The sequence below is a fragment of the Bufo bufo genome, chromosome 1, assembly GCF_905171765.1.
Source record: "Bufo bufo chromosome 1, aBufBuf1.1, whole genome shotgun sequence".
NCBI lineage: Eukaryota > Metazoa > Chordata > Amphibia > Anura > Bufonidae > Bufo > Bufo bufo.
In genome coordinates this window covers 181,726,893-181,740,830 of record NC_053389.1, presented here as the reverse complement: position 1 = coordinate 181,740,830, position 13,938 = coordinate 181,726,893, and the positions used below count along the sequence as shown (strand labels likewise).

Sequence of the window (13,938 nt, the reverse complement as noted above, 5' to 3'; positions counted from 1 at the left end):
TTTTTCTGTTTTCTGTCTTCACTGTTATAGTGATCCTCCAGCTATAGTGCTTTAAATGGGCAATCTACTGTGTGGCAACTGGGGTAGTTATCAATGCAAAGCTTGGCACAATTGCCCTTCAGCACTACTATAAAGTGGCCATCCTCAGCTGTCATGTAAGTACAGGGCTTGCTGGGGGCAGATCACCACGCATTATAGTACAAACCACTCGGCACCTCCGGCACTATAGCTGGAGGATCACTAGAACAGTGAAGACAGAAAACAGAAAAAGGACAACAAATCATCATTCACCTGATGTGCCTATATCCCGCTGGTGTTTGTGAGTATTCTGGCAAAGATATAGCGGTGTATGTTTAAATGGTGCTTCACTATCAGTGCACCTTTCTGATGTTTCACAGGATGTTTTAAGACCGAAGACGTCTGTGAGACTTGATTCCACTGTGAGGAAGCAAAAGTGTTAATACCTGTGATTAGTTGTGTGGAAGAAAAACGCGCGCCCTCAAATATTATTACTGTGTCCCCTGCTTAAGCCAGTACATGTCCGGGCCCGTCTGAAATTTGCTAGAGAGCATTTGGATGATCCAGAAGAGTACTGGGAGAATGTCATATGGTCAGAGGAAACCAAAGTAGAACTTTTTGGTAAAAACTCAACTAGTCGTGTTTGGAGGAGAAAGAATGTTCAGTTGCATCCAAAGAACACCATACCTACTGTGAAGCATGGTGGTGGAAACATCATGCTTTTGGGCTGTTCTTCTGCAAAGGGACCAGGACGACTGATCCATGTAAAGGAAGGAATGAATGGGGCCATGTATCATGAGATTTTGAGTGAAAGCCTCCTTCCATCAGCAAGGGCATTGAAGATGAAACGTGGCTGGGTCTTTCAGCATGACAGTGATGACAAACACACCGCCCGAGCAACGAAGGAGTGGCTACATAAGAAGCATTTCAAGGTCCTGAAGTGGCCTAGCCAGTCTCCAGATCTCAACCCCATAGAAAACCTTTGGAGGGAGTTGAAAGTCCGTGTTGGCCAGCGAAAGCCCCAAAACATCACTGCTCTAGAGGAGATCTGCATGGAGGAATGGACCAAAATACCTGGAACAGTGTGTGAAAACCTTGTGAAGACTTACAGAAAACGTTTGACCTCTGTCATTGCCAACAAAGGGTATATAACAAAGTATTGAGATGAACTTTTGTTATTGACCAAATACTTATTTTCCACCATAATTTGCAAATAAATTCTTTAATAATCAGACAATGTGATTTTCTGGATTTTTTTTTTCTCAGTATGTCTCTCATAGTTGATGTATACCTATGATGAAAATTACAGGCCTCTCATCTTTTTAAGTGGGAGAACTTTACTGCATTTTACCTCGTGTGAACTGAACCCACAACACGTCTGAGACACGCAGCAATTTATCACCATTATTGACGGACTGGGTATATTTTTATTACATTTAAGCAGGGGGACACGTCTGGCACTGCAGGATTTAAGTCCCTGGTGGCGTAGTGTATTACTGATGGTAGCCTTTGTTACTTTGGTCCCAGCTCTCTACAGGTCATTCACTAGGTCCCCCCGTGTGGTTCTGGGATTTTTGCTCACCGTTCTTGTGATCATTTTGACCCCACGGGGTGAGATCTTGCATGGAGCCCCAGATCGAGGGAGATTATCAGTGGTCTTGTATGTCTTCCATTTTCTAATAATTGCTCCCACAGTTGATTTCTTCACTCCAAGCTGCTTGCCTATTGCAGATTCAGTCTTCCCAGCCTGGTGCAGGTCTACAATTTTGTTTCTGGTGTCCTTCGACAGCTCTTTGGTCTTGGCCATAGTGGAGTTTGGAGTGTGACTGAGGTTGTGGACAGGTATCTTTTATACTAATAAGTTTAAACAGCTGCTATTAATACAGGTAACGAGTGGAGGACAGAGGAGCCTCTTAAAAAAGAAGTTACAGGTCTGTGAGAGCCAGAAATCTTGCTTGTTTGTAGGTGACCAAATACTTATTTTACCGAGGAATTTACCAATTAATTCATTAGAAATCCTTCAATGTGATTTCCTGTATTCTTTCCCCCATTCTGTCTCTCATAGTTGAAGTGTACCTATGATGAAAATTACAGGCCTCTCTCATCTTTTAAAGTGGGAGAACTTGCACAAGTGGGAGAACTTGCAGAATTGGTGGCTGACTAAATACTTTTTTGCCCCACTATATAACAGAGACAAGTATGTGCCATTTTATGCAACTAATATAAATGGTCTTCAGTGCTATTCAAAATAGCTTGAAATACAACCTACCCTTAAAGGGAATGTATCATCAAAAATGATCTAGTGTTTAAATCAAATTTATCTATTAAAGGTGTTAAGGGTAAGGGATATGGGACATGGGGACCCTCTCAAGACCCCCAGTGATCCGACATATATCATCTATCCCGTCCTTTTCATGTTATAACCCCTAGCACATATATTATATTGTATTTTTCTAATTTTCCATATCACTATCTATATTTTTTGTTTAAAAAATCTGAAATCCTGCAGTTTTCTTTTTGGGTTTACACATTTTGTTTTTGTTGCAGTAAAATAATGCAACAAAAATTGCATTGTAAAAACTGCATGCTTTTGCCACGTTTTTGTGATACAGTAAGTAGTGCCATTGTTTTTAAAGTTGAAATATACAGTATTAACTACTTGTGAACCACTGGACAACTTAAAACTTCCAGCAAATCCACATTAGACTCTGCAAGGATGTTTCTGAACATCTTTGCAAAGTCTGCACCTGCACAGAGATCATACAGCTACAGAGCACAGAGCAGGTGTCAATGACAGCCAGGTTCCCCATAGAGAAGGCAGAGATGGTTTATCACTGTCCCAGCCTTCCAGATTGCTTTATATATGGCATTCGATGCTGTGTATTCTAATCTGGACGTGGCCTTACTGCTTCATGCTCCCATCCTGGCAATCATCACATGATCTTAGCAGACCCAAATCATCTCTGAAGTGAGGCCCCCAAATTTTTCTCCTTATAACTAGAGCTAACCTGTCCTGTAGAGAGTCATCTAATTATCATCACAGGCACTATTACAATAAAAGGTAACACCTTGATTATAGAGCTGGAGGCCCATAACAATGAACCTATTGTCAGTGGTGCTTCCCTGAACAATGACCTCTGCACAGGACAATGACCACACCACTATCCCAATGAAATCAATGAATTATCTCTAGACATATGTATTAGTTATGCCCCTTAAATGCCCCTTCACAGTAAGGGCTCATGCTCACATCCGTAGCCTGTTTGGGGGGACCATGGTTTGGTTCCGCATCCGAGCTGCATTTTTTGTGGCTCGGGGGGGGGGGGGGGGGGGGGGGAACCATTCACTTCAATGGGGCCACAAAAGATGCAGACAGCACTCCGTGTGCTGTTCACATCCCTTGCTCAGTTCCGTGGCCCCGCAAAAATTATGAGTCATGTCCTGTTCTTGTCCGTTTTGCGGACAAGAATAGGCATTTCTATAAAGGGCCTTTTATTCCGTTCCGCAAATTGCGGAAGGCACACGGACGCATCAGTGTTTTGCGGATCCACAATTTGCGGACCGCAAAATACGGCACGTTCATGTGAACAAGCTTTAAGAATGACTCCTGAGTGCCTCTCCTACAGATGTGCTGCCCCCTTAGTGCCCTCTCACAATCGTGCTGTCCCCTTAAAGCCCCACTTAAAGGGATTTTGTCACCAGGTTTCCCCCGTCAGCTAAAAATATGCTGATGTTCAGGGCGTCTTCACGATTCCTAATGTGGGCTTATAAATGTCATCTGTGGGCTTATTTAGCTAAAAAAACTGCTTTTACTAACCTGTCAGTCAAACAAATAAGGTGCCCAAGGGGATGTTAATGGATGCAAGGTGCCGGCCGCACCCGCCGCCGTTCGTGCCCAGCGCCGCCTTTCCAGACTTCTGTGCCGCCTCCTAATCCTCTGTGCCGCCTCTCGCTCTCCCTCCCTCCCCCCTCCTTCTGCTGTAAGATCTCGCGCTTGCGCACAGGGCTCTGCCTGATGCGCCCGTGCGGACTTCTCAATTTGGCTTCTTACAGCGAAGTGCGCATGCGCCGGCACTTCGCTCAACCCCTGTATGCGCGAGATCTTACAGCAGGAGGAGGGGGGAGGGAGGGAGAGCGAGAGGCGGCACAGAGGATTAGGAGGCGGCACAGAAGTCCGGAAAGGCGGCGCTGGGCACGAACGGCGGCGGGTGCGGCCGGCACCTTGCATCCATTAACATCCCCTTGGGCACCTTATTTGTTTGACTGACAGGTTAGTAAAAGCAGTTTTTTAGCTAAATAAGCCCACAGATGACATTTATAAGCCCACATTAGGAATCGTGAAGACGCCCTGAACATCAGCATATTTTTAGCTGACAGGGGTGAAACCTGGTGACAGAATCCCTTTAAAAGCCGTAATTACTCACCGGTAATTCTGTTTCCTCATGGTCACGACAGCACCACCAGAGAGATGGACTCCTCCCCCCGGGACAGGAAGCCTAGGGCACAAAAGGAAGCACTTCCTTCCCCTTTATCAGTGAATTACAGAGATCTAGGAAGCCTTCCAGTTAGTTAACATCTTACAAAACGCATACAACTTAAACAACCAAAGAACAGGCTAACACCTTTTTTTTTTTTTTTTAACCACACCCCGTGAACTCCACTTGTGCACACACAAAAATAGAAGGGTGGGAAGTCCCTTGGTGCTGTCGTGACCATGAGGAAACAGAATTACCGGTGAGTAATTACCGGCTTTCCCCCTGTCACGACAGTACCACCAGAGAGAATACCAGAGAAGAAAATTAGGGTGGGACCACCGCCTGAAGCACTTTACGGCCAAAAGTTAAGGAAGAAAAGGAACCCACGTCCAGTCTATAGTGACGTAAAAAAGTGTGTGGAGACGACCAGGTAGCTGCCCTGCAAATCTGGTCAATGGAGGCCCCTCTCCTTTCCGCCCAGGAAGATGCCACCGCCCGAGTGGAATGGGCCTTCAGATTATCCGGAGGAGACAAACCTGCAGTCCTGAAGTCTTTAGTCCTGTCTATGTATTCCAGAACACATCTACGTACATCCAACATATGAAAAACCCTTTCTCCTTCGGAAGAGGGATTAGCACAGAAGGAGGGCAGCACCACTTCCTGGGACATATGAAAAGCGCAGACCACCTTGGGCAGAAATGCTGGATCCGGCTTAAAGATTATTCTGTCTTCTAGGATCTGAGTATAGGGCTCTCTGACAGATAAGGCTGCTAACTCCCCTACCCTATGAGCCGATGTCACTGCGACCAAGAGGGCGGTCTTCTGAACTAGCAGTCTGAGAGGAACATTATCTAAGGGCTCAAAAGGACCTACACATAAGGACTGAAGAACCACTGAAAGATCCCAAGTTGGCGATCGTATCGGTACGGATAACTGCAGTCTCTTGACTGACTTAAAGAGGACCTTTCACCGATTTTTACACTATGAACTAAGTATACAGATATGTAGAGCGCCGCCCGTGGATCTCACTGCACTTACTATTATCCCCGGGCGCCGCTCCGTTCTCCTGCTATGCCCTCCGGTATCTCTGTTCACTAAGTTATAGTAGGCGGAGTCTCCCAGGCTGTGAGCTCTGCGCTGCGATTGGCCAGCGCTAGAGCAGAACAAGGGAAGACTCCGCCTACCATAACTTAGGGACTGAAATCTCTGCCTACTATAACTTAGTGAGCGGAGATAACGGAGGGCATAACGGGAGAACGGAGCGGCGCCCAGGGATAATAGTAAGTGCAGTGAGATCCCCGGGCGCCGCTCTACATGTCTGTATAGTTAGTTCATAGTGTAATAATCGGTGAAAGGTCCTCTTTAAGGAATCTGATGATCCAGGGATGATCCGCAATCTTCTGGCCAAACAAAACTCCCAAGGCAGAAACCTGAACTTTGAGAGTGGCCACTCTCAACTCCTTTTCCAGACCTTTCTGCAGTAAATTCAAAATATCCGCCAAGCTGGGTTTTTCCGGGTCAAAGGAAGCAAGGTTACTCATGGACAGAAATTTTCTCCAGATCTTGACATAAATCTTATACGTATCTTCTTTCCTGCTGGCTTGTAACGTGGAGATGACGGCATCAGACAATCCCTTAGCTTTTAAGGTTAACCTTTCAAAAGCCAAGCCGTCAAATGGAGATTGAGCACCTTCGAATGACATACTGGGCCCTGTAAGAGTAGGTTGGGAAGCTCCGGAAGGACCCAGGGATCCCCTAGCGACATGGATCTTAGACAGGAGAACCAAGCCCTCCGGGGCCAAAAGGGAGCCACCAGGATGACTTTTGCCCCTTTTTCCTTTATCTTTTTGATGACTCTGGGGACCAGCGCCAGCGGGGGAAAAGCGTACGCTAGGTCCCAATCCCATTTTTGAGATAAAGCGTCCACTGCTAGAGGTCCGTCCGCCAGAGATAGCGAGTAAAATTTGCTGACTTGCCTGTTTACTCTAGTGGCAAAGAGATCTATCTGAGGCTTGCCCCATAATGCCGAGATCTTTCGGAACACCTCTGGATTTAACTTCCACTCTCCTTGACGAATCCGGTGTCTGCTGAGATAGTCTGCTCTCAGGTTCAGGTCTCCTCTTAAGTGAACCGCTGATATTGAATTTAGTTGGGATTCTGCCAGAGAGAGAAACTTTTCCTTGGCCTCTGCCACCAGCAGGAAGTCGTCCAAGTACAGGGTGAAGATGCCGTCCCCCTCTCTGATGTGGGCCGCCATCTCGGCAATGATCTTTGGGAAGATCCTTGGAGCGACGGCAATTCCGAATGGTAGGGCACAGAACTGTAGGTGCAACAGATGGGAGTTTACATGAACTGCCAACCTTAGGTACTTCTGGAAGTCCTTGTGGATGGGCACATGGAGGTAGGCGTCCCTTAGGTCTAGAGATGCCATATAACAGTCCTTTGTTAACAGATTTATCGTTGACTTCAGGGTCTCCATCTTGAACCGATGGTAACTGAGAAACTGATTCAGAGGCTTCAGATTTATGACTCTGAAGGTTCCGTTTGACTTTTTTTCTTCGTATAGAAACCCTGACCTATTTCTTCTGCTGGAACCGGAACCAGAACCCCTTTTTCCATCAGTGATAAGACTTCCAGCTGGAGAGAAGACAGACCCGAGGGACCCGGTGGACATTTTGTGACTATGTAACGGGTAGGTGGCAGGCTGATGAACTCGAGACGGAGACCATCTCTTAGGGTCTCCAGGACCCACGTACTCCTTGAAATTAACTGCCACTCCACCAAGAAGTTTCTTAGCCTGCCACCTACCCGCAAGACCCTGTCATTGGGGGCTGGGCTTTTTAGAGGAGGAAGAGGAGGGCTGGTTAAACATAAAGCCGCTACCTTTACGGGAACCCCTCCATCTAAAGCCTGACTGGCCTCTACCTCTATCCTGGCCCCCTCCCCTTCCCTTCGCACGAAAGGACCGGTATTGCCTAGAGGACTGAGGAAGAGGGAACCCTTTCTTCTTATCTCCCGCTTTTTCTAACAAATCTGTGAGGACCAAACCAAAAAGCAACTCGCCCTCACATGGTATGGCACACAATTTATTTTTGGAGCTGAGATCCCACGACCAGTTCTTTACCCATAGAGCCCGCCTAGCCGAGTTAGTCAAGGCCCCAGCCCTAGCAGACAGCCTCAGGGTATCCGAAGAAGAGTCCGCCAAGAAGGCGGCCGCTTGCCTAATTGTGGGAAGAGAGGCAAGCAGTTGCTCCTTAGGAACTTCATTTTGGATATCTGCTGAGAGCTGGTCAATCCATAATATCATGGACCTAGCCACTGAGGTACCTGCTATGCTTGGTTTGAGAGCTGCCCCTGTGGACTCCCAGGCTCTCTTAACCCCCCGGTACGCCATGTTTGCCGAGTCCTTAAGGACCCAGGACGTACCGGTTTGTCCTAACTTTAAAACGGCATTGCGGCGCGGCGGGGGTTAATCGCAACAGGATGTCCGCTGAAATCATGTCCGCCATCGGGTCCCCATGCGGCTGTAAGGGGGACCCGATGGCATGGAAGGCAGCACGATGCCTTCCTTAGGCATCTGCGCTGCCTTCCGGTGACGAGCCTGTGAGATCCAGCCCCCTGGATCTCACAGGCCAGAAACTGTATGAGTAATACACACAGTATTACTCATACAGCCAATGCATTCCAATACAGAAGTATTGGAATGCATTGTAAAGGGGATTAGACCCCCAAAAGTTCAAGTCCCAAGTGGGACAAAAAATAAAGTGAAAAAAAAAATTGAAAAATAACGTTTTCCCCCCAAAAATTAAAAGTTTCAAGTAAAAATAAACAAAAACGTAATTTTCCCCAAATAAAGTAAAAAAAAAATGGTAAAAAATAGGGGGGAAAAAAAATTGACATATTAGGTATCGCTGTGTCCGTATCGACCGGCTCTATAAACATATCACATGACCTAACCCCTCAGATGAACACCGTAAAAATAAAAAACTATGCTAAATAAACCATTGTTTTTGTCACCTTACATCACAAAAAGTACAACAGCAAGCGATCAAAAAGGCGTTTGCCCACCAAAATAGTACCAATCTAACCGTCACCTCATCCCGCAAAAAATGAGCCCCTACCTGAGACAATCGCCCAAAAAAAAAAAAAAAACTATGGCTCAGAATATGGAGACACTAAAACATCATTTTTTTGTTTAAAACAAGCTGTCATTGTGTAAAACTTACATAAATAAAAAAAATTTACATATTAGGTATCGCCGCGTCCTTATCCACCGGCTCTATAAAAATATCACATGACTTAATCCCTCAGATGAACACCGTAAAAAAAATAAAAAAACTGTGCTAAATAAACAATTCTTTGTCACCTTACATCACAAAAAGTGTAATAGCAGGCGATCAAAAAGTCACACGCACCCCAAAATAGTGCCAATAAAACCGTCATCTCATCCCGCAAAAATCATACCCTACCCAAGGTAATCGCCCAAAAACTGAAAAAATTATGGCTCTCAGACTATGGAAACACTAAAACATGATTTTTTTTGCTTCAAAAATGAAATCATTGTGTAAAACTTGCATAAAAAAAAAAAAGTATACATATTAGGTATCGCTGCGTCCGTGACAACTTGGTCTATAAAAATATCACATGATCTAACCTGTCAGACAAATGTTCTAAATATCAAAAAATAAAAATGGTGCCAAAACAGCTATTTCTTGTTACCTTGCCTCACAAAAGTGTAATATAGAGCAACCAAAAATCATATGTACCCTAAACTAGTACCAGCAATTCTGCCACCCTATCCCATAGTTTCTAAAATGGGGTCACTTTTTGGGAGTTTCTACTCTAGGGGTGCATCAGGGGGGCTTCAAATGGTACATGGTGTCAAAAAAACCAGTCCAGCAAAACCTGCCTTCCAAAAACCGTATGGCATTCCTTTCCTTCTGCGCCCTGCCATGTGCCCGTACAGCGGTTTACGACCACATATGGGGTGTTTCTGTAAACTACAGAATCAGGGCCATAAATATTGAGTTTGGTTTGGCTGTTAACCCTTGCTTTGTAACTGGAAAAAAATTATTAAAATGGAAAATCTGCCAAAAATGTGAAATTTTGAAATTGTATCTCTATTTTCCATTAATTCTTGTGGAACACCCATTTTTGGGTGGTTTCTATTATGTAAGCCTCGCAAAGTGACTTCAGACCTGAACTGGTCCCTAAAAAGTCCTTAAGGTGAAATAGGGCTGAGTCCTTAAGGGGTTAAGGAACCCCTCCGCCTTTTTATCCAAGGGCTCCCTAAGAGACCCCAAATCTTCAAAAGGTAGAGAACCCTTTCTAGAAACCTTGGCAATAGCCACATCAATTTTAGGCTACATGCACATGAACGTTGTTTGTTTCCGTGTCCGTTCCGTTTTTTTTGCGAATAGGATGCGGACCCATTCATTTCAATGGGTCCGCAAAAACGAGGACAGCACACCATGTGCTGTCCGCATCAGTATGTCCGTTCCGTTGCTCCACAAAAAAAATAGTGCATGTCCTATTTTTTTCTAGTTTGCGGACAAGGATAAGCATTATTACAATGGAACCGCAAAAAAATGGATGCCATACGGAACATCATCCGATTTTTTTGTGGATCCGCAATTTCCGGACCGCAAAACACATACGGTCGTGTGCATGTAGCCTTAGGGCTTGTTCACACGACCGTATGGCTTTTTCAGTGTTTTGCGGACCATTTTTCACAGATCCTTTGTTCCGTTTTTTGTTTCCGTTGTGTTTCCGTTTCTGTTCCGTTTTTCCGTATGGCATATACAGTATACAGTAATTACATAGAAAAAAATTGGGCTGGGCATAAAATTTTCAATAGATGGTTCCGCAAAAATGGAACGGATACGGAAGACATACGGATGCATTTCAGTATGTGTTCCGTTTTTTTTGCGGACCCATTGACTTGAATGGAGCCACGGAACGTGATTTGCGGACAATAATAGGACAAGACTCAAAATGTAGTGGAACGAAAATACGGACATACGGAAACGGAATGCTCACGGAGTACATTCTGTTTTTTTTGCGGACCCATTGAAATGAATGGTTCCGTATACGGACAGTATACGGAACGCAATAAACGTTCGTGTGAACAAGCCCTTAGGCCTTTTTCACACTACCGGTTTTTTTTCCGCTTTGCGGGCTGTTTTTTGCGTTCTGTATACGGTCCGTATACGGAACCATTCATTTCAATGGTTCCGCAAAAAAAAACGAATGTACTCCGTATGCATTCCGTTTCCGTATTTCCGTTTTTCCGTTCCGTTGAAAGATAGAACATGTCCTATTATTGCCCGCAAATCACGTTCCGTGGCTCCATTCAAGTCAATGGGTCGGCAAAAAAAACGGAACACATACGGAAATGCATTCGTATGTCTTCCGTATCCGTTCCGTTTTTGCGGAACCATCTATTGAAAATATTATGCCCAGCCCAATTTTTTCTATGTAATTACTGTATACTGTATATGCCATACGGTAAAATGGAGCGGAAAAACGGACCGGAAACAAAAAAAAAAGGAACAACGGATCCGTGAAAAACGGACCGGAAAACACTGAAATATCCATACCGTAGTGTGAAAGAGGCCTTAGGAGAATAATCCCAGGAACTGTTCTCTGCGTCATTAAAGGGGTATTTCCTCTTTATGGCCCTAGGAATAAACGATTTCTTATCCGGGTTCTCCCATTCCCGTTTAATAAGTTGGGACACAGTCCGGTGAATAGGGAAAACTTTCCTTTTCTTTACTTCAAGACCATCAAACATGATGTCCTGGATAGATTTCTGCTCTCTAGCCTCTTCCAGACCCATAGCTGATCTTACTGTCTTGACCAACTGATCCGTATCTTCACATTGAAATAACGGTCTGCTTGACATATCATCTTCAGACCTTTCCGACTCTTCTCTTGCATAAACGTAAGAGAAATAGCTGGAGCAATATCATATATACAAAAATATACATCGAAGTAAAGGTCGGACAAGCCGCAGACTATACCCGAGTCCGAATGGGCCATAATTAAACCTTCTTCCTCAACGTCAGATAGCACTGGGACAGAAGGGGCAACTGCCGGCTGAGGTGTAGGTGACGTAAGCACTGGCAAAACTCCTCTTAGGGAGGCTTCTATTTGGTTCTTGACCATGTCCTGCATCTGCAGTAGTAATGACGGCGTTTCTTGCGCAATAACCTTATTAGTGCAGCTGACACAATTAGGCCGCAAGACTGACTTTGCACATGGCACATTCTTTGCCCTCAACCTTTTTACATTTCCTGGGACCCTCATCCTAAAAAGAAAAAGGTAACCATACCAAGGGTCAGGACAAAAAAATTATTCAAAAGCCAAACGCATACACTCACCGTAAATGGTACCTTGGTAGAAGATTCTGAGCGAGCCCTCCTGGAGCCCGTATCCTCACTGAAGACACTCATCTTCTGGGCAAACACCCCCTCCTGGAAGCTGAATCACCGACGCTGGCTGTTCAGTTCACTTAATGGAGGCAGAACTGCAGCCAAAGGAACTCCTTTTAAATCTGCAGCTCTGAGAGTGGGAGAGCCGGCATCTGACGTCATCAGTAAGCGCTGCATCGTCCCTCCTCCTCCCCAGCCCCATGTGATCTTGGTCCCGCCTCCAACATGGCCGCAGCCATCGGCACTCCCAGCGCAACCACGCCGGAGCACCGGACCCGTCCTTCACACCACCCGCAGCTGCGATACAGCTGAAGCGTTAAGCTTTCCAACTAACTTGCCGCGGCCCCTCCCGCACTACGAGCGGGCCGCGGCGGTGGCGAGGAGCGGGCGGAGGGAGCAGGAGGCGGGCGGCAAGTCAAAGGACCTGCAGCTGGGGGTGAACGAACCGCCTCCACACCCGGAGCCATACGGGGGACCTAGCTACCCTGAACTACAGGGATTTCTAACTTCCACGGTCCCCCAGCCAGACCCTACACACAGCCCACCAGGCTATGAGATTACTCCAGGCTTCCTAGGGACAGGAAACCACTGATGAAGGGGAAGGAAGTGCTTCCTTTTGTGCTCTAGGTTTCCTGTCCCTGGGGGAGGAGTCCATCTCTCTGGTGGTGCTGTCGTGACAGGGGGAAATAGTGTTACCCCCTTAGTGCCCCCTTACAATAATGCTGCCCCCTTAGTTCCCCCTTTGAATTAGTGTTACCCCCTTAGTGCTTCCCTCACAGATTAATTAATAAAATAAAAAAAGTAACGCTCACTTAGCCCCATTCCCCTAATGAATGGAACACATCATTCCCCAGCTTGTGTTCAGCTCAGCAGGCGCAATTACATCACTGCATTGCGCTTGCCTGCTGGGGAATTCACAGGCGGGTGAATGGTGGAGCAGGAACCTGATGGCTCCCTGCTTTACCATTGCATTTAATTGCATCTGCGACCTCAGATACAGTTGAAAACAGGATATCCTGGGTCTGAGGGATCACCGACGAAATCGGGGCAGTTCATGCAAGATGGCTTCTTCCATAACCATGTAAAACAGAATAACAGAAACTCTACAATTCTAAAAAAAATAATATGCTTCACTATCTAGTTTTATTGAGTCAATTTTTTTTTGGTGATACAGTCCCTTTAAAGAACATAATAAAGAACTATGGTAAATCCATGTAGGATGAATAGTTCATCTGAATTAAGAACACTGGAGATGATACCTTGTCCTCTTATTGTTAGTGTTAATCTGCTTTGCTCCTTTTAGCTTGCTTGCGTATGTTTCCCACACACACTTAAGATGGCTCAGGCAGCTGAGGCGTTTTAACAAGATATTGCTCTGTTCTTCTAGCTGTAGTTTTAGAAAAGAAGGCACAAAAATAAACAATTATATAAGGTACTGACAGCTGCATGTTCTACTAATATCCTCTGTTGAAATACTCAACCAACTAGTCACTCTTTGCATTTAAACTTAGGCCTCTTTCGCACGGCCGTAGTGCTCCCGTGGCCGTATTGTGGGCCACATACGGCAGTTCCATAATACACGGGTCACCAGCTGTGTGCATTCCGCATAGCAGATGCTGACACATTCACTTCCATGGTGTTTGGTTCCGTGCTTCTGTTCCGCAAAAATATAGAACTTGTTCTATCTTTTTGCGTAACTGACGGATCGCAGACCCCATTCAAGTGAATGGGTCTGCTATCCGCATGTGGCTTCCCCACAGTCGGTGCCCGTGCATTGCGGACCTCAATTTGCGGTCCGCAGCATGGGCGCGGAGCCCTTACGTTCGTGGGCATGAGCCCTTAGGCTGCATGCACACTACTGTGCAGTCCGGGAAACGTGGCCCGTGTGTCGCCTGCGTCTCCAGGACCGACAGTGGCTCCTCTGACACAAACTCACTGCATCATAGTGATATACGAAGCAGTCAGTACCTACCTGATCATGGGTCTACTGTACTGTACAATACAATAGATCT

General features: G+C 45.7%; 1 protein-coding gene across 1 annotated transcript in view; it reads right to left on the bottom strand.

Annotated features, from left to right (window-relative positions):
• KASH5 (KASH domain containing 5) overlaps positions 1–13,938 on the bottom strand; it is a 109,745-nt gene that overhangs the window by 25,035 nt on the left and 70,772 nt on the right. The window contains exon 12 of the mRNA XM_040433007.1: positions 13,186–13,313. Within this exon, the coding sequence (XP_040288941.1) occupies positions 13,186–13,313 (128 nt within the window). The remainder of the gene's footprint in view (positions 1–13,185; positions 13,314–13,938) is intronic.